Source organism: Solenopsis invicta, chromosome 2 (genome assembly GCF_016802725.1).
Source record: "Solenopsis invicta isolate M01_SB chromosome 2, UNIL_Sinv_3.0, whole genome shotgun sequence".
Lineage (NCBI taxonomy): Eukaryota > Metazoa > Arthropoda > Insecta > Hymenoptera > Formicidae > Solenopsis > Solenopsis invicta.
The window spans coordinates 19,956,880-19,984,029 of record NC_052665.1 but is presented as its reverse complement, the minus strand read 5'-3'; the positions used below and the strand labels follow the sequence as shown (position 1 = coordinate 19,984,029).

The 27,150-nt window shown below is 38.5% G+C and overlaps 2 protein-coding genes across 3 annotated transcripts in view; one reads left to right on the top strand and one right to left on the bottom strand.

Moving 5' to 3' along the window:
- Positions 1-1,094: 1,094 nt before the first annotated feature.
- On the top strand, positions 1,095-4,494 carry LOC105199749 (protein ALP1-like). Its single transcript, XM_039445878.1, has 3 exons — positions 1,095-3,503; positions 3,699-3,798; positions 3,888-4,494. Exons 1-3 carry the CDS (start codon positions 3,295-3,297, stop codon positions 4,353-4,355), a joined length of 777 nt encoding a protein of 258 aa, XP_039301812.1. The 5' UTR covers positions 1,095-3,294; the 3' UTR covers positions 4,356-4,494.
- Positions 4,495-5,342: 848 nt separating this feature from the next.
- Positions 5,343-27,150, bottom strand: part of LOC113003780 (xyloside xylosyltransferase 1-like) — a 95,073-nt gene continuing 73,265 nt past the window's right edge. Inside the window, exons 2-4 of one of the 2 annotated variants that reach the window (XM_039445871.1) lie at positions 7,082-7,374; positions 6,704-6,877; positions 5,343-6,335 (exon numbers count right to left, since the gene is read on the bottom strand). In XM_039445871.1, coding sequence (XP_039301805.1) covers positions 5,371-6,335; positions 6,704-6,877; positions 7,082-7,283 — 1,341 coding nt within the window. In that variant the 5' untranslated portion in view covers positions 7,284-7,374 and the 3' untranslated portion in view covers positions 5,343-5,370. Of the gene's footprint in view, positions 6,336-6,703; positions 6,878-7,081; positions 7,375-27,150 lie in introns of those variants that run through there. The other variant, XM_039445875.1, reaches the window with a different exon arrangement.

The following is a 27,150-nucleotide window of genomic DNA, read 5'->3' as shown; positions in this document are numbered from 1 at the left end:
CTCTTTACATTATCTTCGATGAATATGACATCTCGAGTTTTAATCATTCTGTCACCTTGCTGTAGATCTGCGAGTCTATATCCTTTAGTGTGTTCGCAGTAGCCCACTATTATGTATTCCTTGGATTTGGCATCAAATTTCTTTCTATATTTCTTTGGTGTATGCACATATGCTTTACACCCAAAAATTCTCAAACTTATCTCGGACTTATCAAAATTCTGCCTCCTCACCGCGAGTGCACCCAAGAGTGTCGCCTTCATCGGCCAAGTTCAACCAGCCGTCCGCTCCCTAGACCTGTGCGCCATTTTATTTTACATACGTAGCGGCATTTGAGGTAAAATACAGTAAAGTCTCCTTAACTTTGACCCTATGAGGCGATAAGAGCGAAATGGCAAAGTTATAGAATACCCTTACTACAGCACAAGTCTACCAATCACCGTTTACTTGCGCGAACAAAGTACACGGTGATTGGTAGATTCGTGCTGTGGTGATAGTATTCTATAAAAGGAAGAGGTACAATATTAGTGTTTGTAAAAATACGTGTGAAGGAATGCAAAGATTATGGAGGGCCAACATTAAGGAGGTTTTACTGTAGTTTGGCGGCGGCGAATTCTCTTTTTCAGTAATAGCGGAATAGGCAGATGATAATTTATCAGCGGCAGTGGCGAATGGTAGCGTCAATATGTATATTTTTTTAAATAAATAAGTTAAACTCTAAAATAATTAAATAAACAGACTTATATTTGAAAGATATATTTGAAAATTATCAAGAAACATAAATATAGCTTTTATTTTATATTATTTTCTTTAATTTTATTTAACTTTTACATTTCAAAATTTCGCAATTATTTTAATTGTTTATCATGTTCAATAATGTTAGAAATTATATAATGAATTTTACATTATTTTAAATCCTTCTAATTGAAAATAAACATTAATTTCAATTTTGAATAAGTATAGATAATTTAAATAAGTAAAAACAATAACAAACAATACATATAATTATACGTACGTATAATTGTACGTATAATTATATGTACATAATGCATATAATAATCAAATAAATATAATAAGATTATAAGATTATAAAGATAAAATACAATATTTATTTTTAAAATATACTTGCTGATTTATTTCCTTGTGAAAAAATAAAATAACAATTTTAAAATAATTAAAATTATCATATGTAACAAAAATAAAATATCAATCTTTAACCATCAGACTTCTTACGAAAAACTTTTTCACATTAAATTATACAACTTATATAACCTATTTTATTGACTTTAAATATATCTTTTATTAATTTAAAATTATTATAAATAGATAAGATTGAATTAGATTTTGATGGTTGTAACGCAACGTTTTGCTATGTAGGCGATTTACACATTCACGCAATTGTTTCACGCAGATCACAACTGTAGATTGTGATCGTGAATATGTAAGGCAGAGATGTCCTGATCGGACTCATCGCGTAGGATCATAACCAAACGTTTCCTATTTTGCGATACAATATGTGATTTTCGAGACAGTTAATTCGGAGCAGCCGGCTAAATTACACATATATTTATTTTTGACTCTGATTGTCATGGCTCAAGACTGTAGAACTTTGAAATATAACGTTTCTACGCCAGAAACTCTGGCTTTTACCGCTTTGCACATTCCTTCGCTAATTATCCTGACACTCCTTTCATCCTTTTTATTCCACCTCTACATCAGAAGTAGGATTGTAAAGTGAATTCGCCGTGTGCGTGAAAAAGGATTCGGCCCGCGTCGCGAACGCTTGGAAATCGGCGTGTTATCGGCCATAATGTGCAAGCCAGATCGTTGTGCCAGCTGCGAAATCCAACGACCGTAATTGTACAAGTTATCGCTATAGTGTTGTACCGCGCGTTTGACCATTATTGAATTGATTCTATAAAAAAAAGTTTTGGTAACGGTTTTGTGCGTTACGTGAACATTCAAATTGTGTCGCAATGGCTATTTGAACTGTGTCATTGTTATGGAACGTGAATCTCAAGACACCTTGATTGACTTGACTGTTATGAATTTGAATATCATATGGCAGAGTGGAAAATCTACGGCGGGAACAAAGGCCGAGTTAGTGACTCGAATATTAACCGTCCGAGAGGATATTTAGCGGGGCGCAATTGAGCATCTTGCGGATGGCGGCTCGTCGCAAAATTTGTTATCGGTAAATTTGGATGTTCATGCATCAACAAACGCGTTCGGAGAAGGGAGCGTTATAGTGTTCTGGAGAAATCATAACTTCGGATCATTAGGTGATCTCATCGGAATTGATGGCGAGAGAACTTGAAATCCCAAATGGAAAAGAGGGACATATGCCGATACTTACAAGTGGTGCAGTACCATGCTTGTTGTAAATAATAAGTAACGCCAGTACTGGTCGTCAGTGACTACGTTTACACGGCTTCTAACTTCGATTTAGTAACGTTAATGTTATAACTCCTACTTAAAGTGAGGTGCGTTTATACGTTCAGGCTTATCTTATCCCCACCAAGCTGAAGCAGCTTAAGAACTTTCGAGTGAAGTGAGTCAAGGATTTCCATTAATACCAACATAAAATAACGAAAAATTAGATGCTTGTTTGTGGTAGAAATGTAGTCTGAAGTTAACGAAGTGAATTTTTAGGTTACAATATAAATTTGAAAATCATTAAATATTTGTTCGTTGAGTGAGATGTAATAATTTACAAATTAAATTAAAATTTTAGGTTATTATAATTTTTGAAAACTGCAATTAAGTGATAGTATGGAAAGCGTTCGTTCATTTGTCGCCGTATACCTGACAACTATAGAAAACATGATCATGCAATGTACATTACATGTCCGAAATATTTTGATTAAACGGCGAAGGCGTCTAAAAGAAATAATATTACAACACTTGTTGAATTCAACATCACCAAATTATTTGCTTGATCTAGGGCCTATATTACATTTTTCACGAGAAAGAGAAATATGGATGAAAGAACGAAGTTTTGATTGGTGGCATCGAATTGTTAATGATCATTTTAAGGATGAAGACTGGTTAGAAACATTTCGGATGACAAAAACAACTTTTTTCTGGTTATGCAATCAATTACGAGACGAACCTGCTCCAAATTTAAACCAGATAGGCACCCGAGAACCAGTATCAGTGGAAAAATAGATCGCTGTTTGTCTGTATTTTTTATCCAGCTGCTGTGAATATCGCATAGTCGGAAATAATTTTGGGATTCATAAGGCAACTGTGTGGAAGTGTGTTCATAGAGTAATTGATGCAATTAATAAAAAACTAATGAGCTCGTGGATAACTATGCCTGACAATGATGAGTGCCATAAAATAGCTGCGGATTTTGAGAAGAAAACGCATATTCCACAGTTAATTGGAGCAATTGATGGGACGCATATCCCTATTCTTCCTCCTAGCGATGGATACAGAGATTTTATTAATCGAAAAGGATGGCCCTCTATGATATTGCAAGCGGTTGTAGATAACAAATACAGGTATATGTACAAGTTGTTTACACATCCTACTGTTTTTATCATTATATATAGAGTTGCGTTCGGAAACATCACCTGCATGCATTTATGTATCATATTATTTTTGTTTAACATTTGATGAACAAGGATAAAATGATACGTGGAGGCATTTGGGTGATGTTTTCGAACGCAACATAAAATGATGCTATTATTTTTCAGGTTTCGTAATATTTATTGTGGTTCACCAGGATCATGTCATGACGCTGCGGTTTTTCAGACTTCAAAATTATACAAGAATCACAATTTATTAATTCCCAAAGTTGGTGAAAGATGTTTTATTTCTTATACTAATGTTGATATTATAATTTCATAAAATTATGTTTAATAAAATTAAAACTTATATTTTAGGAAACAAAAATAATTTTAAATGTGCCAGTGCCTTATCTTATAATAGGAGATCCTGCTTATCCGCTATTGGAATGGCTCATCAAAGGATGCACTAAATGTACTCGCCTCACTCCTGAGGAAGAATCCTTCAATGTATATCTGAATTCTGCCCGTGTATGTGTTGAAATAGCTTTTGGAAGATTAAAAGCTCGCTGGCGAAGAGTACTTAAACGAATTGACGTACACTATACTTACGTACCATATGTAATATCAGCCGTTTGCATTTTACATAACATAGTCGAGACACGAAATGACACATTTTTATCTGCTTGGGAACATGCAATAAGGGAAATTCAACAAGCCGAAGTTCAACAACCAGAACTAAGAAGAACTCGAAACTTGGATAATTTTAATGCCAGTAAGATAAGAGATACTCTGAATACTTATTTGGCTGAAAATTTTGAACTCCGAAGAACATTTGTAACATAAACTGTATGTCATAAAAATAACAAGTGTGCACAAGTCATTTTTTGCGCTATTATTTTATATGTTATAAAATAAATAGTCATTTATTTTATAACACAAACTGTACAATACATAATATAATAAAGTAATTATTAAATTGTAATTATTAAATTGTAATTATTAAAATGTTGTTCATAATCATGGTAATTGATATTTAGACTCACCATATGGATATAAGTCATTAAATCATCTCTGCCTATAGATAGTAATTAAAAAAATGCTAATTTCGATAATCACATTTTTATTATAGTAATCACACAATGCAACTTATAATAATCACATAATACGGTAAATAAAATTTGATATAAAATATCACAAAAAAATATAACTAAATAATGAATTAATTTCAAAACAAAAAGGTTATATAAATACCAGTTTATGCCGGAATGACATTATAAATTTAACTTAAATGTAATAAATAAAAGTTAAATTTTCAGTCTTCAAATTTTTAACGTAATTTTAGTTTTTAACTAATTAACTTAAATACTCAAGTGTCAAATACATAATGTGTTATTCTAATTGCACAATAAAAATGAATAATTAAAGTAATAATTGTACTGTTCACGGTATTAATAAATTGGTATAAAAAGTTTGACAACATAAAATAATTTTTAATTTTGATTAGTCATGAGTAATTTCAAAACAAAAAGATTATATAAATACCAATTTATACCGGAATGTCATTAAATGTAACTTAAATGTAATAAATAAAAGTTAAATATTGCTTTTAATAATTATTAAAATATTAAGCAGTCTTCAAATTTTTAACGTAATTTTAGTTTTTAACTAATTAACTTAAATACCCATATGTCAAATGTGTTACTTTAATTGCACATTAAAAATAAATAATTAAAGTAATACTTAAATTAATAATTGTACTGTTTAATACAATTATTAATTTAAGTATTGCTTTAATTAATAATACTTTAATTAATAATACTAATAAACTGGTATAAAAAGTTTGATAACAAAATAATTTTTAATTTTCATTAGAGTCATGAGTAAATGGTAATGAATTCTGAGTACTCAAAAATTTTAAATTCTGCGAGTTTTGCGACTTTACGTTTACTAATGATTGTACGGAAATAGGCTCTTCGTTTTCAGTTTGTGAATATTTTTTTATACTAACAGTTTTTTCGGTACTCGCCGTTGTTAATTTCTCTGGAACCGGACTTCGTAAATTTACTAATACCTTAGGAAAAGGGCTTGAAGAACGAAAAGTTTGTGATTCAAGATTAGAAAATGGAGAGGAATAATGAATTGGAGACATTACAAAAGGACTTTGCGCGGCTGAATGGACTGTAGGAACTGAAACTGTGGAAAATTGAGACGGAATCTGAGGAGCAAAAATATTTTGTAAACCAGTTAATAATTGATTAGTTGTATCTCTTAACATTTTTTGTTGACTTTCGAGCATATTGTTAATTAGTTCTTTTTCTAACTGTTTTTCAGATTCCATTAATTTTTCAATAAAACATCGATTCTTTTCCATAGTATTATTTTGAACTTCTTCATAATTTTCTTTTAATTTATCCGCATATCTCAGAGCGATAGCTTCACGAGATCTCACGTTACATCTTTTTGTAGGAACTTTTGTAAAACTATCAACTTTACTTTGATTCGCAGTATTTGATTCGCTTGACGAATCTTCTTGTAACAAGGGATCTGTTGTTGAGTTATTGTCCGACGAACATCCTGGAATTGCACCGTCTCGTGGATCTGGAGCATCTCTCAGAGCGATAACTTCATGAGATCTCACTTTACATCTTTTTGTAGGAACTTTTGTAAAACTATCAACTTTACTTTGATTCGCAGTATTTGATTCGCTTGACGAATCTTCTTGTAACAAGGGATCTGTTGTTGTTGAGTTATTGTCCGACGAACATCCTGGAATTGCACCGTCTCGTGGATCTGGAGCATCTTCATAAATCCAAATGTTTGACTCTAGTACAGAATATTTTTTTTTTCATATTATTTTATATAAATGTTTTCATTATAACGAATTCGGTCTTGCATTACACGAGATTAGCGCATATTAAAAGTTGTTATATTTGAAGTTAGCAAAATTAAATGTAAAAGTAAATAAATGTTTTAAATGAATAAATATCCAATAATGATACAATTACATTATTTAATAGAATATACATGTATGATATCAAAATTAATTATATTTTACCACTATATTTAAATATTTTATATGCAACTGCATTTAATATGTACTAATTTAATGAATTTAGTAAAGTGACTGAATTTAACATTAGATTTTTATTTAATACACTTCATAAAATTACATGTATAACAAAATCACTTACCACTATTGGTATTGCTTTCTGATAAATCTTGTAATGGTGTGCTGTCTACAACATCTCCTATAGCAATGGGACGAAATTCCAAAAGTTGGCTCATTTCTTCGGCATACATAAATGAGGACATGTAGTTGCCTGATCCACTTTTTCCCATTTGTCTTCGTATTTTATTATATTGAACTGAAAATTGCAAATGTTTCAATATGAAATTATTGTTCAGTAAACCGAAAACATTTTATGGTAAATATATTTATGCTTGTATTCACAATCCTCTGAGGGACAAGAATTCTTCATTTCTCAAAGAAAAACTATAAATACAAGCATTAGTTCCTATTAAATATATATTGTGTATACTAAATATATATATTGTATACTTTTACTTACGTCTTCTAAATCTAGTCTGCATTTGCTTTGCTGTCTTATTATAACCTTTCTCGTTCATGGGCAATTCTAAATGTTTAAAAATATCATCTGCCCGAAACCTCTTTCCATCCAAACTTTTCATAACTTGCCGTTCTCTCATTAATTGAAGAAAATATCGAGTTTCTTCGGTTTCCCAACTTTCACGTTTTCTCACGGTTTCCATCGTTTTTATTTTTGATAATTGTTAAGAATATCGACTGCACCTCCTTAATTTTCTTTGCCTTCTCTTACGATTTGGAAACTCAATACCAACTCTATAAACAATGGGAAATAAAGAAATTCAATTTTTATGGGTTGGCATTATAACCGTCGTTATATTGCAACCGTTTACACGTCTTTTTTACGTCGATGTTGTAACTCTAACCCTCTTTACCAACTGACTTTGAGTTACTACATCGATGTTATAACTTCGGCGTAAAATAGCGTTTACACGGCATCTAACGTCAGTAGTTATAACATCGATGTTATAACTTCGTCGTAAATCGTGCCGTGTAAACGTAGTCAGTATAGTGCCAATCGTTAGCATAATACTGGCCTACTACTACCTTAGTATTGCCATAGTACAGACTTTTGAATGTTAGCTGTCAACCGAATAAGGATTGATGCGAAATTGGCTTAGTACTGGCACAGTATAGACTCCCGAATGTTGGTTGTCAACCGACTAAGGAGTCACGCCAAGGATTGGCGCGATACTGGCTTAGTACTGGCACAGTATAAACTCCCGAATGTTGGCTGTCAACCTTTTAAAGAGTCACACCGAGAATTGGTGCGATACTGGCTTAGTACAGACTTCCGAATATTGGCTGTCAACCGAGTAAAGAATCACGTCGAGGATTGGCGCAATACTGATAACTTATAATAGTACTGTCACAGTATAAACGCCCAAATATTGGTTATCTATATTATCATAATAGTGAAACGCATTCTAAAAATCATGACTCCATGCATACCGGACATGGAAAAGCGTGTTTACTGCACGGCAAGATACAGCGCGGTAGTCAATAAACTTCCAACTTCTGAAAATATTTGGCAGCGGCTGCGACAATGGCAACGACGCGTGCGTACGTTGAAGAGACAACAGACACCGGAATCTGCCATAGCATTGTTGTTTTTGTTCACATTGAGGTGATCGAATGCTGTGAAAGTTGCAAGATAGCCATTAAGCAAAGAAAATTTTGTCAATTGTAAGAAAATCAAAACTATCTGCATTTAAAAAAAAATTTCTTTAAAAGTTTTACCAAGTTTAAAGCAAAATTTAACATAAACACATTGCTTTTCAAGAAAATCAACGCGTACGTATGTCTTAAATTTTGCTTCAAACTACAATATGTAAAATTTTTATAAAAATGTTCTTTTTTGTCAAAAATCTCTATCTTATCTAAAAAATTCTCTTACAGTCCTTTAATAATTTGAAGATATAAAATATAATTATTGTTTTTATGTTATTCCTACAAAAATTACGTTGGAGAGATCGGGGAACGGGAAGAAACAGTGCGCGTTTTGAGTGTATGTGTACCAATCGCGCGCCACGCGACAAGAGATCATTTCTGTTGATGCGTGTGTATCAGTGCAATAATGCATTCTCCTTTTTTTTTTATTACGCCGTTTGGTGCATAGATCGTGTTTTATTCCTGGACAGAGTATACTTATAGTATTAGTGCCGCTCGGTATTTTTATCTGTGCAATTGATCTGTGTGCATCATATTCAACAACTTTTTCCTGCCTTTCACGAGTCGTTTTCTTTGTACGTAAGTATCTTTTTTTTAATCTTTTTGTTTATCTTATTAACGAAAATATTATCAAATCAAAACGTATTAAAATATTATATCTGCATGCATATAAAGGATAAAAATGCTACGAAATTAATATAATGCATATATTTTGTGGTACGTGTTAAATTAATCTATCGGAACTATTTTCCAATTATTCTATGTTAATATGTATCGTATATATTCTGTTCAAATATTCGCGCTTTAGGGCCTACGTGAATCTGACACCCAACTTCAACAAAAATAATTTTTTAAATATGCATGCAATTTATTTTGGTTTGTACCCGATTGTACCACTTTACTTTTTGTTTATACCTCAAAGGGTTAAAAAATATATAGAGGGGTACTAACATTCAAAAAATGTTAGCACCCCACATTACGATATTTGAAATCCGCAAATGGGTGCTGTTTCGGAATGGCCGGTGGTACAAACAATTCCGGGTACAAACCAAGATGAATTAAATGCATATTTGAAAATTTATTTTTGTTGAAGTTAGGTGCCAGGCTCACATAGATAGGCTCACGGCGGGGCTGTTGCGAGCAAGGCGAGGTGTCCGGCGCGATTTTCATCTGTCGCTGTTTATGAAGCATGTACGGGCAGCAACACGGTTGCACCTCTCTTCTTGGGGATCGTTACTAGTTTTTTGACTCGTTCTCATACCTTACAAAATATCAAGAATCTCTCTCGCATAAAAACTGATTCAAGGAAAGCGCTCAAATGTAACTACAACCAAAAGCAAGCTCTCGCAAAGGGAAAGAGACCGACAAGCAGGCCTCGTGGCAGAAGCCTTCACCTTTAAGGATTTGGATTGTTGAACCTCGATAGATATATAGTCTTACAAACCTAACAGACACCAGCTCTTCCTTTGGGAAACATTTCAGCCATTTTCATAAAAATTGCTTTGTGTAATAACTAGAGCGCGGATATTTGTGCACAATCCCGTGTTGCGCGCGAAGAACCGCTGCGTGCGAGTGAAAAGAGTGCTCGTTGAGATAACATTTTATTATTTTTTTCTATAAACACATCGTAAATTTTTTTATCAATTTCCATTGACATTGAAGTCAATTTTTCGTGCAATAATTTTTTAGAAATGTGTTCTTACGCCATGAAATACAGCAAGCACTCGATTCACTCGCACACAGTGATTCTTTGCGTGCGACACGAGATCGTGCATGAACATCCGTGCCTTAATAATAGCTATAACTGTAATTCCCCTTCATCTGTTTAAAAAAAGCAAGTTTATAACAAGAAAAATGATAAAAAGAAAAAGTAATGTACACATTTTCATCTTTAATCGGAATAAATTTCTTAATATGTCAAATGAATATAATAGTCAACTATTATTATCATCTTGTTTACAGATTTCAAAAACTTTTTGTTGAGAAATTATTTAACAATGTCAAGTTCGTATTATCAAAAAAAACGTTTGTTTTTAAAATTACAATATTTGAACAATTCCAAAGAAGTAAATGTTGAAGTTAAACGACTGCGTTCAATACAATTTCACACTTTGTCATTGGTACCTAATAATGAAACTGTAGATTCTCTGACAAATGATTTACCAAAGTTTTTAATCTGTTATATTTCAAATGATAAAGATAAATCTCTCAAATTTTTGAATGTTCAAAATTCTGCAAACATTGAAAAATTTTCATTGCATTCAATTAATGGTCCTTTAGTCTGTAATATTGATGATGACTCAAATCTTTCGGGAAACAGTTCAACAAATATTCAATCTCCTCCTTTCTGCGAGAATATTTCTCTAAACACTAATGTCAACGCGGACTTAAAAAATACATTAGATAATAGAAAATCTTCATTTTGGGATTAAATACATGCATTAATTGCTCGACATTTATCTCATGCGACTAAAGATTTCACCACCAAATTATTGCAAATTTTGAGAGATCATTATCATCAAGAACTTCCAAAACGTGCTACAACATTTTTGGGAAGCAATAAGTATATAAATAAAGAGATTAAACGAGATAAAGACAAAAAGTCAAAATAACGAATATGGTTATTACGTTTATATGAGAATTGTGAAAAATTTAAAGCGAATTATTTCTCCAAATGTGTACAAGAAACGTATAATAAAATTACTCGTACATATTGATGGCTTGCCTGTTTTCAATCATTCAGGTGAACAATTATGGCCTATATTAATACTTGTATTTGATCTGGAGTATGAATCATCTCCGTTTATGACTGCTGCATTTTGTGGAAAATCAAAACCAATTCAGTAAATGAGTATTTTATCACTGAAATAAAAGAACTTTTGAAAAACAGTATTGATATCGAAAAAGATCATTTTGCTGTCAAAATTCTTGGCTTCGTTTGTGACACTCCTGCACATTCTTTTTTGATATGTATTAAAGAACATGGCGGATTTTATGCTTGCAAACGTTGAGAAGTTAAGAGTTTCCATTACAAATTGCGCAGGACATAAAAAAAAGATACATGCAAACATAGAGTCTAAATTGAGAACTAAGAAATCTTTTAGAAAACAGCGTCAGAAAGAGCATCATAAGGATAGATCGTCTCTTCTAGATATTCCGGGAGTAGTATATGGTTAGCCATAGGGTGTCAAAACAAATGACGTCACAGTGGAGGGAGAAAGTAGATCATAGGGGGAAAGGGGGGGGCTGGCGCCAGTCTTATTAGTGGAGGGGAGGGGAAAACGCGCTAGCAGTAAAATGACATGGCCAAGTGGAGGGGAGGGAAAGACCTGACGATGTCAGGAGCGTTTTGATTGGGAAGTAAAGGAGATGAGAGGGTGGCTCCGGAAGGAATTATAGTGTGCTGATTGGTTCTCCTCACGGCTGCTCCCAGGAGCGGATTGGTTGAAAAACAGGTATTTTGGAAAATATTTTGCAGTAAAGTGGGGAACAGGTAAAAGAGGTCTGAGAAATCAAAGGGTCTTATCTAGAAATTATGATAACCCATACAGCACAGAGAGATTGCAGGAACATTGCAAAATGATTTCATTGAAACATTGTAATATTGCATTTTGATTGCAAAACATTGCTGCAACATTGCTGGAAAATTACAGCAACATTAAGATGTCCGTTTTTTGAAATATTGCATTGAAACATACCATTTCTCTAAAATATTCACATAAATATTATTACACTACATAATTCCAATGAACAAAACAATATTTGTGTAACATTTAAAAAAACATTTTTCACAAAAAAATCTAAGGAAGCTTTTTCGGAAATGTCCAAGCGGTTACCCATCCAAGTCGCGACTTTGGTGACGTCCCAGGTAGAACATGAAATCATAATAAGATCATGATGACATCAAATATAAGTCTTTTTGGGAAAAATCATCATGACGTCATTCGATACACTTTTTAAGATGGTTTTGTGATGAATTCTTGATATAGAAATGATTTTTAAGTGATTTTTTTAATTACGTACGTAATATCCCTGCCGCAAATTTACTTTACATACGTATGTTTATTACCTTATTAAAAATTATAAAAGTTGTATGTAAGGAGAACCCTATGCAATACCTGTTTCAAAAAACACATTCAGAAAACTATAGACCTTTTTCTATAGTGTTCTAAAGTAAATTGGCGGCAGGGATACGTATGATAACGCAACATAATGGCAACTGTTGCCATCGGTTTGCTGTCCTCGTGTCACAGCATACTAACGGCATGTTGTAAAAATGTAAAATTTAATGTGGAACACCATTCCACACAAACGTCACATTTGAAAACAATCAGAGCGAATATTCGTCTTAAGAGGATGCTAAAGTAACAGAAGAACTTCCTCGACGTCGGTCCTACAGATCACTGTAGATTATTTTTCGAGCAAGACCAGGCTATTGTTCTTTGTCCATTGCATAGATCTGTCTTTGTTTTTTGATTATTTCGCCATCTGCGAAAAGTCCTATCAACTACTGTTGGACTCCATATTGCTCTGTTTATGACAGTTCAGCTTCGCTGAGCGAAATATGCGCGTGGTAAAAGCACATTAGCGTATCTTTTTTGTTAGGCGTTCAATCGTAATTTTGCAAGGTCAGTGTTATTTGTGCATGTTTTCTGAAGGGTGCTCTACTATCATTTTGTACGCACGAGCTACACAACTTCTGTATTAAGGTAAAGTTAACCTCAGGTGACGGCTATACGAGTGAATTTTTAATGATTTATTAAATTTTTGTTCGATTTTCTTATAAAATTGACCTGAGCACCCTTTCTTTTTACGCGTATTTCAATTCTAAAAAAAGTTTTTGTGATTCTGTAAAGCCAATTCAAAGATATTTAATGCACTGTAAATGTCGGTAATTCGTGGTACTTTAGCATCCTCTTAAGGTTACAACAATCAGCTCCTATTTAAGATTTTCATTGAAGTGTGCTGGTGAATCGGTCGCGATGGTGCCTACATATAACGCCTGTGGCCGTACTCGACTCACGAGAAAATTCTCCGCGGCGTAGCCGCCTAGCGATGGCGCCAGTACTTGTTTACCTGGGGCCTTATACACATTAATTCGGCTGAATTATATATATTCACCAACTATAAGATTTGAATGAGGTATTCCACATTCATAACTGAATGTATTTTGAAATCAACATTACCGTATAGAAACACATTAACCTATAATAAGCAAATCACTATAGGAACATAATGACGGTGTCATATCTCATCCATCGATCATAATGAAGTCACATATTTTAATTTTTATATATAATTGTATTTTCTATTGTTTATATTATTATAACAATATATTAAAATAATTTAACAGCAAAGTAAGAAAACAATTTAAGTATTTTGAAAACTATAAAGAATGATTTTGTCTATAATATAGTGTAAGGATTAGTATTTTGGCAGGGTATTTTGAATAAGGCGCCAGGAAGGGAAAGACTGGGAGTCACTTCGACGGCAATGCCTAAAGGGAAAAGGGATGAAAGGGCATCACCACGAGGAGCTAACAATTTGCCGAATTTGCAGGCGTTCTGACCAGACAAAGCGCCTAGGGGCAAAAATGAAAATTAAATCATCCTTTAAGTTAACTTTGACACAATAATCGTCATCCTGTTTTTCAACGAATGTGCTATCTATTTCTTCTAATAGAACATTAAGTTGACAGTCGGCTATCTCAACCGAAGTCAGATTTAAATTGATGAACTGTAGCCTTGGCGTCAGAAAAAATTTCTGAGGCTTGAACAGAGGCCACGTCATTTAATAAAGATAATCTATTGGAGGTATCTTGTTCGTAAAGCTTACAAGTTAAAGATATTTTGTTTTGTATAAAGAAATCACGACCGATAATAAAGGGTGTAAACCATTTCTCGTTAATCAAAATCTCAAATCTCATATTAAATTCTTTATCTGGGATCAGAGCTAGACCAAATTTAACATTACAAGCTCCAGCAGTCGGTAAGGCTGCATCATTTAAAGCAATATAACGCGTAGTCGAAACATCATGAAAATCGTGATCACCACAAAATTCCTTGTGTACCGTAGAATGGACAAAAGATATGGGACTACCCGTGTCCACCAACGCAGAAAAATTATCGGATTTTCCATTAACAGAAACAATCTTTATAATTAAGTTACTTATCTCTAAACCTAACGGGGAAACTTCTTGAACACAACCCACAACGGATGAGGCATCCTTCACTCCGCTGCTGCAACTGGAGATGAAGCAACCAAAGAACTCTAAGCGGTGAACTATTCCTTTCGTTTCAGCTTGGCACAATCCAATTTCAGGTGACCCTTAGCTCGGCAGTAAGCGCAAAAAGGGTTGGCACTTTTTAAAAAGTCTAATGGCTTAGAAGAAACACTCCCAGTAGACAGACTCAACTGTGAAGTAGGACTATCTTTATTCTTGTCCTTCCTTGAAAAAATTGGCGACGTCTTGTGCTGTGCTTTGACACCATAAGCACTGACTAGTTGGCCCATTTGACAAATCAATTCATTGACGGAGGGTGCTTTAAGGGCAGCAGCATTCCCCCTGATCGTGAAATTAGAGATTCCACTTATCAATAGATTTACCAGATCCTTTTGACTTAGATGCAAAGATCTAAAAAGCTTGAGTTTCCTCATAGCGTAATCCGCAAAATTTTCTTTGGGATAGTTCCATACACACTGCTTGGCTTGATCTATGACGTCAGTGAAAGAAACATCTTCTTCAAACCTTTCCAAGATAGCAGTTTTAAAATCGTTCCAAGAATCAGTAACGTAACCTTCTTCGTTGTCAAACGAGTCCTTGGCCAATTTCTGCAAGTTACGTGTGGCAGCATACAATTTGACACTATCGTCGACCTGGTGCACACGAGCTGTGCGTTCCACTTTTTGGATCCATAACTCGACTTTGTTTCCATCTGCGCCAGAAAAAACAGGAATCTGAGAAGCGAGGAGACCAACAGCTTGGGCAGGAGGAATCATTGCCAGGGAGGACAATGACTGAGGGTTCTTTCGGGTGAATAACCTTTCGCCGACTGAAACGTAGGAGAGCGTCTCTCAAGTGAAAGGCGCTTAGGCAGGTGAGAGGATGCGGGAGGGTCCAGAGAATTCAGCCGCAAGATCAGTTGATGCTGCTGTAATGAAAGTGCTTGCAGCTGTCTCCGCAGATCCTCATTTTCACTCTGCAACCTTTGAACAGAAATACCTTGAGTGCTCATATCAGAACTACCTTCAGCGAACGTTGTTAATAAGTCAGCCGCTTCACAATCTCGTTGATACGTGAGCAGCGCTTTAACACAAGCAGGCTTGGAAAATTCATCCGGCAAACCGAGCTTCTTCAGCTTGTCCTTGAGTTGGAAGAGAGAAAGAGCGGATAGCGATTCTGCGTCCATCTTCTTCAATTTTGAGGTGTGCGAAACGTAACGTGAAAACCAGCACGAACACGTTGTACAAAACCGCACCCGGCACGGGAAACTACTTTGCCTCGGAATGTGGCGCAGTAATACAACGAACACTTCGACACGAAAAAACGTCAACGTACGAAACAGAACAGTACGTAGAGACTATGAACGGAACTTTCGTAGGAGATCCCGTGCACGAGAAGAACCGGAACCCGCAACCGTCGCGGATGGTGTCGAAGCGAAGCGCACGAGGCGGAACTATTTTTCGTTGGCGTAGTACGCCGGTACAATGGCGCACGATACACAACTTTCTTGCCAGTGCGCCCGGGCGCAAGAAATATGAGCAAATATCAGCCGAAATGTACACAACACGCAAATCTTGAGCGAGCACTGACTCAAACTCGTGGTGTATCTTCTGATGCAGTTGTAAGGATGGCAGGGTATTTTGAATAAGGCGCCAGGAAGGGAAAGACTGGGAGTCACTTTGACGGTAATGCCTAAATCAAATAAGGAGAGGGAAAAGGGATGAAAGGGCATCACCACGAGAAGCCTCGCGAAGAAATACTGACTCGTTAGTTATAACGGCAACGTATTTAATAATGGTACAGACAATACAACGTCCAGGGGAAGTCGGACAGACCCGACATGCACGCAGCTGGCTCGGCCCGTGGTCCCCGACGAACGACGACTCCCGCGGCGTCCTCGGTTGCCCAAGAAGCCCTCGAGGCGCGCTGTAGTATTCAGGCGTAGCCAATCGTAGTTGCGGGTGAGACGCCCAACGAATACGCGAGCAGTATTGCCGTGACGTAGGCAATATGGCGTATGAACCACGCCACTAGCGGTAGAACTAGGCCCTAATGGGCAAGGTTAGCGGTTATAGCGGATAACTTACAATAGTGTAAATTTCTTTTTCATTTTTAAATCATTTTTGCGTCATTTCTTATCGGTGACTTTTAAATGAGAAATAAAGTCATGATGATATCCTGATGATATCATTATGACCTTTGTGTTCTACCTGAGGTTGACCTCCGTAATCGCTGCGAATTGATCCCTCATGATGACCTGTGAACACTTTATGCTGATATGTATATATAACTGGTAGATCAGGTCAATATACGTTATCGAAAAAATGAAATATGTATAATTAAAGCACAATATTTATATAAACAAATATAAAATTATAATTTTTTTTACTAATTTTGCAAATGCAGAAGAGCATCTGGAATAACTTTTCTGTTATTTGTTTAAATAAGAATGTAATTAGAAAATATATATAAATATAATACAATAATTAAATTAAATATGAAAAAATTTTTATTAAAAAACAATTAAAAAATATTGTTTGTTCATTGGGCTGTAGATCGAGGTTTCTTTATATATGGACCTATTTCGTCTATTGATATAAATATTTATGTTTCTTAACAATACTGTGATGCACACAGCACCACGGAACCGCATGCCTTTTTCTAAACATCTTAAAGTCAACATTTGAAAGATGTCTGCAGACGTCTATGCAAAGTCGATTTGCAGTCAACTTTGAAAGCCTGACTTGGATGAGTTGACTTACAGTCGATATATGGACGGTTGTACTATTAGGAAATGTAGAGATTCAGTGGAAAATTTAGAAACATCGCCCGATTTTACTTTGCTAAATGCGGATGAATAATTATGGATGAGTTAAATTAATATATTATTATACGCGAATATTCTGTTTTGGCTGTTTATTGCCACTACTTTATTAAAAAATTATGATATTGCAATGTTTCCGGAATATTACTGGCATATCCCATGCGATGCCGCGATGTTGCAGGCATATTGTTAATTTATGTTTCTGCAATGTCTCCGTAATATTGCATTGCAATCTGCAACATTGTTGCAATGTTGTTGCAATTTTCTGTACTGTATGGGAAAATGGTCGGAAACGCCTTTTACGATATACATATGTTTTTAAAGGAATGGTACTTTTAGAAAAAGATAATTACCGAAAGGAAGCACTTTTATGATTTTAGCGTTACTATGTACAGGAGATAGAAACTTAGCATTATATAGGCAGGTCGCGTAAAAAAATAATTCAGCTTTAAAAGTTACAAAGAGTATTTATTGTAACATTCAACTTTTTTTACATACATCGATGAGTATATTCTTACATTTTAAAGGTACATGATTGAATAGGATAGCATACAAATAATTTTATTACGTATTTTCTTTTATTATAAAAAAAATTTGTGAAAACTATTTCTTATTATTGTTACATTAATCTTACACTTCCGTTTGGAGGCGCCTAGTGAGTGGACGTGAATAGTGTGACGAGGAGATATTAAGAGAGAACGTGTGAAAGGGAGTTGGTGAGAGGAGAGAGAGAGAGGAGTGGCGGAGAGAGAAGTGCTGAAAGTGAAGTGGAGCGCAAAGAAGGTGGAGTAAAGAGAATAGAGGAGAAAGAAGAGGCACGTGGCGAAGAGAGGTTAGGAAGCGGATAGGCGGGGAGAGGAGGGAAGGCGGTGAGAAGGAGAACAAACAAGTGTGTTTGAAGGAGACATGGCAACCGCAAGCGGCAGATTGTAGAATCGGACCCGAGGTCGATAGGCTGGTTTCGGAAACTAATCACGGTCGGTAGATTCGGAGCAGTCGGCTCAGGGAGCGTGAGAGTAAGAACAGGGCGCAGTGACTCCAGCGGAGAGAGAAAAAGACTAAGAGAGAATTAGGCTCCTTAACAAAAACATAAACAGAGAAGCAGAGAAAAAGGAAATAGAAGGAGAATAGAGGAAGGCTCGAGGGAATGGAGCAGGGAAGGCAGGAAGAAGGAAGTGGGGAAGAGAGGGAAGAGAAAGGGAATCCGGGAAACGTGTTTTGGGGAGGGATAATGAGACAGGACAGGCAGAGAAGTGATAGTATCGGTACAATAGAATACCTGTGGAAAAGAAAGAGGAAGAAAGAGGAGGAGGAGGGGAAGGAGGCGGAAAGGAGTAGGAAGGTGACAAGGTCAGGAATAGATGACGGAGGAGAAATGAAAGAGATTTTGATAGAAATCAGGAAGGAGATCAGAGAGCTGAGAAGACAGGGACAAAATACGGAAGATATTATAAAACAGAAAGTAAGAAAGTTAAGAGAGGAAATGGAAGAAAGAAAGAGAAGATGGATAGCGGAGAGAGAAGAAATAAGAGGCAGGATAAAAAAATTGGAAAAAAAATTAAAGGACTGGGAAGGAAAGGAGGATAAGATAAAGAAGATCGAAAGAAAGATGGACCTATTGAAAGAAAAAGGAAACGGGGGGGGATAACAACATGGAAAAGAGAGTAAGGGTAGTGGAATCAAGAATGAAAGCAAAGGAAAGAGAAGAAAGGAAAAAGAATATAGTAATCAAAGGATTGGATAATGATAAGAACAATACGAAAGAAGAGATAGTAAATTGAACAAAGGGAGTAATGAATTTGGAGGTGGAGGCAAAGAAAATAAGAGAGATAAGAAAGAGGTTAGGGAAAAAGAAAAGAATGGTGATAGTTAATCTAGGAAGCATGGAAGAAAAAAGACAGATAATGCAAAGGAAAGGAATGTTAAAAGGAAGAGGAGAAAGGATTAAAGACAACTGGACGTGGAAGGAAAGGAGGATGCAATATAAACTAAGGTGTATTGCGGAAGAAGAAATACGAAAGAGGAGGAGAGTGAGAGTCAGATATGGACAGATAGAAATTGAGAGAGAAGGATGGAAATGGGACGAAAGTAAAAAAGAATTGAGAAACTGGAAAAGAGAGTGGTGAGCGGGGAAGAACAAAGGGGGGAAGGGAAGTAAGGGTAGAAGAAGGCGAGGAAGAAGGAAGTGCGGAGGAGAGGGGAAGAGGGACGGAGGGAAGAAAGATAATGTTGTGGAACGTGGCTTGATTAACAGGAAAAGATGAAGACTTCTGGAAAGAGATGGAGGAATGGGATATAATCGGACTTACCGAAACATGGATAGAAGAGAAGAGATGGGAAGCAATAAAAAGAAGAATGCCAAAAGGATATAGATGGGTATATCAGCCGGCGAGAAGAAAGAACAAAAAGAGAAGAGCGATGGATGGGATAGTAACAGGAGTGAGAGAGGATATAAGAGAGATAGGAGAAAAAAAAGAAATAGACGCAAGAAAGGAGGAACAAGTGCAAAGAGTGATAGAAATGGAGGGGAAAATTTGAAAAATAGTAACAGTCTACATCAATGAGAACATAGAAAAGAAGCTAAAGGAACTAGGAAAGGAAGTAGGAGGAGAGGGAATTGGAAAGATCGTGCTAATAGGAGGGGACTTTAATGCCAGGACAGGAGAAGAGGGGGAATGGTGGGGCTCACAGAGGAGGAGGAAGAAGTAAGGAGATCAAAGGACAAGAAAATCAATAAAAACGGAAGAAAACTACTGGAGAGGATAGAAGAAGAGGGATGAACGAATAAGCATTTATTTTGTCCTAGGGCGACCCCTCTAAGAACACTCAGAACAGTAGGTACAGTAGAACGTAGAGAATAACAATATCACTTACAAACTAAAATCTAACAAAGTTACAGGAAAGTAATAAGCAACAAAAGAAGAAGAAAAAAGAAAATAAACTATAATAAACAAAAACAAAAGAAATAAAATAACATAATAGTAATAATATTAGCAGTGAGTAACGTTGATGGACGCTATGTGCGAGCCGAGGGGTGAGGCCATGGGACTGCAACTTCATGTTAAACGATGGAAACGGTGGGAACACAAGCGATCGACGCGATCCAAGCGGCCTGATCTTGATACTACATGATTCTATATATATATATATTGTCACGCACTTTTCGGACGCCGGAGAGCAACGGCGAAGTGCGCGATCAAACAAGGTAGCGGAAACGCTACACGAAGCGCGCGCGAGAGCAACGAGAATACCGACAGCTAGATTCCAACCAAATCGCGAAATTGGGCGCCAGACGCGATTACTCCGGTCGCGTCGCCGGGTTCACTTTTCCACGCTAAACGCCAATTCGTATCACGCGATAACTCATCACACGAAAGCGGAATCGTCGCTCGCACGCGGCCAGCTAGCTCCTCTAACCGGTAGAGGGGCGGGGTAGCGGAGACAGGGACGAAGCGGCTCTCTTACTAGAGGAGACGGGTAGGCGAGAAATTAAGCAAAGTCAGGCCGATATAACAGAGAGAGAACACATGTATTGCAGTGAATAATAGCGATGGTATACAATCAAATAAGAAAAAAAAAGCGGTTAGCGTAGTAAAGAAAAACAACGAGATAAGGAGTAGACAACAGAAATTAGTAAGCCGGACGCGGGAATTATTTCGACTCCGACCATAATTACGCTACACGCGCCGATCACGACGACTGGTCCTGCGTGAAGCGCGGCAGCCAATCACGCGCGCTCTGACCGGCGCGGCAAGAACGCGAACGCGGAGCCTCCGCTAAAGCGATCCCCGCAATTCCAAGACGAAAGCGCGTACAACAAGATTCGCGCCGGCGACAACGCAGTCGCCGGAACTGCGCTACGAACTTAATATAACACGCACGCTGTAACAATGCACCGATAGCCCGAGCGGTCGTGCGATCACGGCCGAGACACGACTCGCGCACGTGCGCGAGGGCTTTGCGGCTTCCCGTAAAGCCGGTCGCTCGCGAACTTCTACGGCGGGACAGCCGAAACACACGCGGCAGCCGACAGCTGGGTGCCTCGACAAGGTCTCGCGCTTGAGGTGGAGAGCCAGCCAAACACCAAGAAGCTAGGTGCGTTCAATCGCCACGCGGCGGACGCACTCGCACACGAACCTAATGGCTCCACCTCAGAACGCGAGCCGGTCGACACCGACAGCTCGTGGCTTTACACGAAGGTTAGAGGGTCACCTCGACTTCCGCACGGTCCTCCTTCGGGTCCTCGGGTGTCCTCAACTCGCTCGCCAAGGCCGGGCACTCCTTCCGATAGCGGACAGGCCGATAGCTGACCGATATCTCGCACTCGCTCGCTCGTTTCCACACACGCACGCAGTCGGACGGGTCGCACGCAAAAGCCGAGAGGATCGCGCTCGATGCGCGATCGATGAGCGCTACCCCTCCCACAGGGTGCGCGATATCCTTGCGCCTAGCGGCGCGGCCTATCAGCGGCCGCCCTTATCTAGCCGTGACGTCACGGCAGCGCAGTGTCGGGTTTCCGCAGGTGTCGTGCGGTCCCCGTCGGCACCCGATATCCTCGACGCTCTCGTCGTCCTCGCGGACGACGGCAGCAGAGATTTCCCGCGACGATTCTTCGCCGCTACCCTTCTCGACGGACAGCCGGCATTCGACGGCCCTTGTCCTGGCCGTTCGTCCGCCCTGGCCTGTCCCTCGGCTGCGCCAATTGCGAGCCTCTTTTGCGTGGCGCATATTTGTCACCACGTCGAGTCTCGTCCTTCTCTCCGCCGTCGGTTTTCCGTGCGCCGGCCCTGGACGATCGCCTTCTCCTTGTCCTGCTGCTGCCCATCCTCCTCGCTGCTGCTGGTCCTCAGGCGACGTTTGTCGAGGTGCCCGCGGATACATGAAATAAGCCGCGAATAAGTAAATGAAATCAATACGCGCCGCAGTCCCGCCGGAGATTTCGCTCTCTCGCTGAGTGCCCGACCCGGTCTTACGCGCCTCCTTGCGCTATGCTCAGACGGAGGACGAAGTGGCGAGGCAGATAAAACTGCCACGTCACAATATATATATATATATATATATATATATATATATATATATGGCTACTCTACATTAATTTTAAAGTCTTCGGCCCACACTTAGAATTTTTATTGATAAATGTTTTTAAACATATAATATATATAACAGACATTAAGTGCAATTAAATAAGAGGTACAAAAAAAGAGTAAATTAATTAATGTTACATAGAAATATATTTTTATTTCACAAAATAATGACAAATATACATAACTTAATTTTTATTTATAACTGAACTTACAATTATAAGATCTTCCAAACGTTTTAATAAATTCTCACTTAACATAATAGGCAAGAACATAAACCAATTATGTAGCGTATGTCAAAACAGAATTTGTGCCTGATCACTTTAATCACTTTCCAACTTTCAATAGTTGCAACTTGCCATTCTGACCCTTTTTACCGTTGCCACATAGTCACAGTCGTTCTCTTGGTTCTCTTCTTCTTAGGTTAATCACGTGATCACGTCCCACTCGCTATACATGCGCGCGCATACATTCATCCCCGATCCTGCCTGGCCCGGTTGTTTCCTGCTTTTAGATACTGCCTGCACTCCCGTGGGGGAGGCATTGCAACACGGCCGCGGCTCATCAAATAGCCGAAGAGCAAGTGCTTAAAGGCGCTAGTTGAGGCGGCCTCCCTGACGGCAGGAGGGAGATTATTTCATAAGGAGCACGCAATCAAATGAAAGGAGATAGGTGGAGGTGCGACAGAAAGGGACTGCGAGATCAAGGGAAGAGGAGGGGGAGGAACGCAGATGTGAGAGAGGACGGTGCTGAGGACGGAAGTTTTCAGAGAGATAGGGGGGAGACGAATTAAGGATGATAGAAAATAGGAGGAAACATGTGAGGTACTCCCTCCTGTAGTTAGAGCTGAGCCACCCTAGCCTCTCGTAGTACCTCGAAATGTGCTCATCCTTGCAAAGATTGTAAATGAACCGCACGCATGAGTTCGTTAGGCGTCTTAGCTTTAATTGTTGTTGCCCCGTCAAATCAGTAAAGAAGGCCGTACAGTAATCAAAGACGGGGAAGATGAGAGCCGTGACGAGCTGAGTACGGAGAGGCAGTTGGAGAAAGCCTTTAGCCGCCAAAAGATTCCGTTGATGCGGTTCAAAGTGCCACGTACTTGTTCTGACCAACTGAAAGAGCTGGATAGGCAGATGTCGAGATTTGTGACCTTGTCGGTTAATTCTATTAATGCACCGTTAAGATGTAGTTGGATGCAAAAGGAGGGAATGCTGTTAATGAATTTAGAGGACCCCAGGAGCACGGATTTAGTTTTGCGAGCGTTAAAGATGACGAAGTTGTTCTGAGCCCAGGACTCAATGGCGGCAATGTCCGCTCTGACCTTGGCGAGAGCGGTGTCAATGTCAGCAGGTGGAAAGTGAATGTAAATTTGCAGGTCATCCGCGTACAAGATGTGGCTACAATGACTTAGGACGGAACTGAGGTCGTTGATGAAAAGTGAAAAAAGCAGGGGACCGAGAACCGAGCCCTGAGGGACCCCGGCAACAACAGGCATCCAAGACAAGAAGGAGCCGTCCGGGCCACGCGCTGGTGACGTTCCGTGAGGTAGGACCGCACCCATTGACAAGCGAAGGGAGACAGGCAGAAAGAGAGCAGCTTACAAAGAAGAAGATCGTGGGAGACGATATCAAAGGCCTTGATAAAGTCAAACAGGACGAGCAAGGTGACCATTCTTTTATTGGTGGCCAGTCTCACATCGTCTAGCAGCTTCAGGAGAGCCGTCTGTGTGCTGTGCCCCCTTCGGAAGCCGGTTTGGAGAAGATCGAGGAAGTTATAGGTCAGTAGGTGAGAGGAAAGTTGCTCGAAGGCAACACGCTCGAGGACTTTGGACAGGAAGCAAAGCAAGGATATAGGGTGGAAATGGGAAGGTTTGGAGGGATGCTTGGATTTAGGAAATGGGATAACATGAGAGAGTTTCCAGGAGGAGGGAAAGGAAGAAGTGGTGAAGGACCGGTTGAAAATATCGAGGATGAGAGAAAAAATAAACGGAAGATACATTAAGATGAAGCGACGATTAATGTCGTCAGGTCCAGAAGAGTTGGAAGTGCTGCGGCGTAGAGCACGCAGCAAAGCATCGGGTGTAGTGTAAAGGAAATAAAAGGTGGAAGGATTGGCTAAGAGCGAGAAAGAGACAGAAAGGCAGGGGAGAGGAGAGAGAGAGTGGAGTGGGTCGGGAGGAGAGATATAACAAGAGACGGACGGAAGGATAGGAGAATCGGGCGAGGCGAGGTGAGCTGAGGAGGAGAAAGTGTTCAGGATTTCTAGGGAGAAATTTAGATGCGGACACGGGATCCCAGCGCTAGCGAGGCCCAGAGAGCGCAGGTCAGACCACAGTCAAGCGGCGCTAGAGGTCGAGCCAAACCTTTTGGTAAGATAGGTGTTTTTAGCAAACTTTATGGCGGACTTGGTTTGGTTGCGCAGCACGCGGAAAGTCTCCCCCCTCGAGGGAGAGGGGAGGCGGAGGAAAGCTCTCTTAGCTACGTTCCGCCTTTGCAAGAGATCTTGGATGTTGTCATTTGATGGGGAATAATGAACGGAATGAAGGAAGGAGACGAGGAAGGAGATTGGACATGCATAGGGGGAAGGAAAGAGTCAGTCGTGGACTATGCTATAGGAAACAGAGAAGCATGGGAGGAGATAGAGAAACTAGAGATAGGGACGAGAATAGAATTGGACCATCACACAGTGGGCCAGGAGACCTCAAAAAGTGGCCAAAATTCAAAAGGTGGCCAAAATTCAAAGAACGGATTTGCGTGAAACTTGGTATCTAGGGGTTTTTGGAGTTGCTGATTTCAAATCTGATGTTAAAAACGAAAAATTCAAAATGGATCCAATATGGCGGCTACAATTACGACATTTTGACGAATTTGCGTAAACTTGGTACCTAAGTATCTACGGATTTTTTTTACAGGATCTTAAAATGTTTAAAAAATATTTCAAATAAAATTCCATACTTAAAACACTTATCACAGACTGATTAACCGGAATAATAGTAGTTACCAGAGCTTATCACGAGGAAATTACAGTACGCTCATAGACCCCACTGCAATTTTTAGGGTGCTTTTTGAGTGAGTTTCTCTAGCCTCTCACATTTTGGAATGCTTCCTGAATAAGTCCCCTCGCCTCTCACATTTCGGGGTGCTTTCTGAGTAAGTCCCCTCGCCTCTCACATTTTGGGATACTTTCTGAGTGAGTTCCCTTGCCTCTCACATTTTGGGATGCTTTCTGAATGAGTCCCCTCACCTCTCACATTTCGGGATGCTTTCTGAGTAAGTTCCCCTAATCTCTCACATTTCGGAAACTTTTTATTAATTGTCTTTATCTGATAGTTCAATGTCGTCCAAAAACCAACAATTTTTGGGAAGATCAGTGATGTCTTCATTTGTGTCATCGTAACAATCATCATCAGGATTTGATGTTGTCCCTGCTTTGTCTTTATTTCTATCCACTTCTGACACAGCAAGCAAGTTTTTTACTTCCTTTGGAATAGGCAGTAGCTTTCTTTGTCGAAATCGCATTTGAAGACTCATACTTGATATGATTACATCAGACGTATCCATTGTCCTACAAAACACATCTGCTAAATTCGATTTACGATCGTGTTTTCTACTGTGGAATTGTTTGAAATCTTTATTGCGAGCTTCGGATGCTTCTTCGCCAAGTATTCCGACAGGTAACATGCTTGTATTAATAATGTCAGCTCCGTGTATAAGTATCTTATGTAAAGTTGATGGCATAGGGTACCAAGAGTAGTGTTTTACGTAATTTTCAGCAGTAAAGCCACAAAGTTTTTTGAATTTAATTGAATCAATTGGAAGTTGGATCAAAAGAACAATCAAGATCGTTTAAAACTGGCATAATAACTGGCAATCAAGTCCAAGATATTCAGCAAGAAGGTTTGGCTTTTCGAAAGCTCTTCAAGCCGTATTGCCGTCATTAGTGGTGCCCGAACCTCCTGGTTTTGGTTTATCCACTATAAGTCCCAGCTTTTCCCAAAGAATCGCTTGAACCTTTTTTTTCTCTGAGCGAATAGTAATTTGTGCTCAGGAGACCTCATTTGCCATTCTTTTACGTCTAGTCTATATGACACATGCAAGCAACATTCGAGAATCCTGATCCATGCATGTAAAGGACTTATTCCATGCACAAGCGATTTTGGGTTTGGTAAAAAGACGCCCTTTTGTATATTGCTTAAATCATTAAATAGTCTAGGCGTTGCATGACAAACAGGACAACTTTGCATTGATTTTGTACCCGTAATGATGTTCAACACTTTCCCGTCTACCAAAGTTACAAATGACATAGTACTGTTAGCAAAGAAAGAAGAGGAAATGAAGAAGATGATAAGGAGACTGGAGAGATACATAGAGAAGAAGAAGCTTACAGTAAATGTGGACAAGAGCAAGATAATGAAATTCAGGAAAGGAACAGGAAGAAAGGAAAGAGAATAGAGATGGAAAGGAGAACGGATAGAGGAGGTAAAGAAATTTAAATATTTAGGTTACACCTTTCAAAGGAATAGGCAGCAGGGGAAACACATCAAAGAGGTAACAAGAAAGGCAATGGTCGCGATAAAAGAGATCTGGGGGATAGGGAAAAGAAGGTTTGGGAGGGACTGGATAAGAAGAAGGAAGATGTTCGAGACAATGGTAGGAAGTATAATGTTATATGGGGCCAAAATATGGGGATGGGGAGAAAAAGAAAAGGTGGAAAAGCTACAAGAGAAGTACATT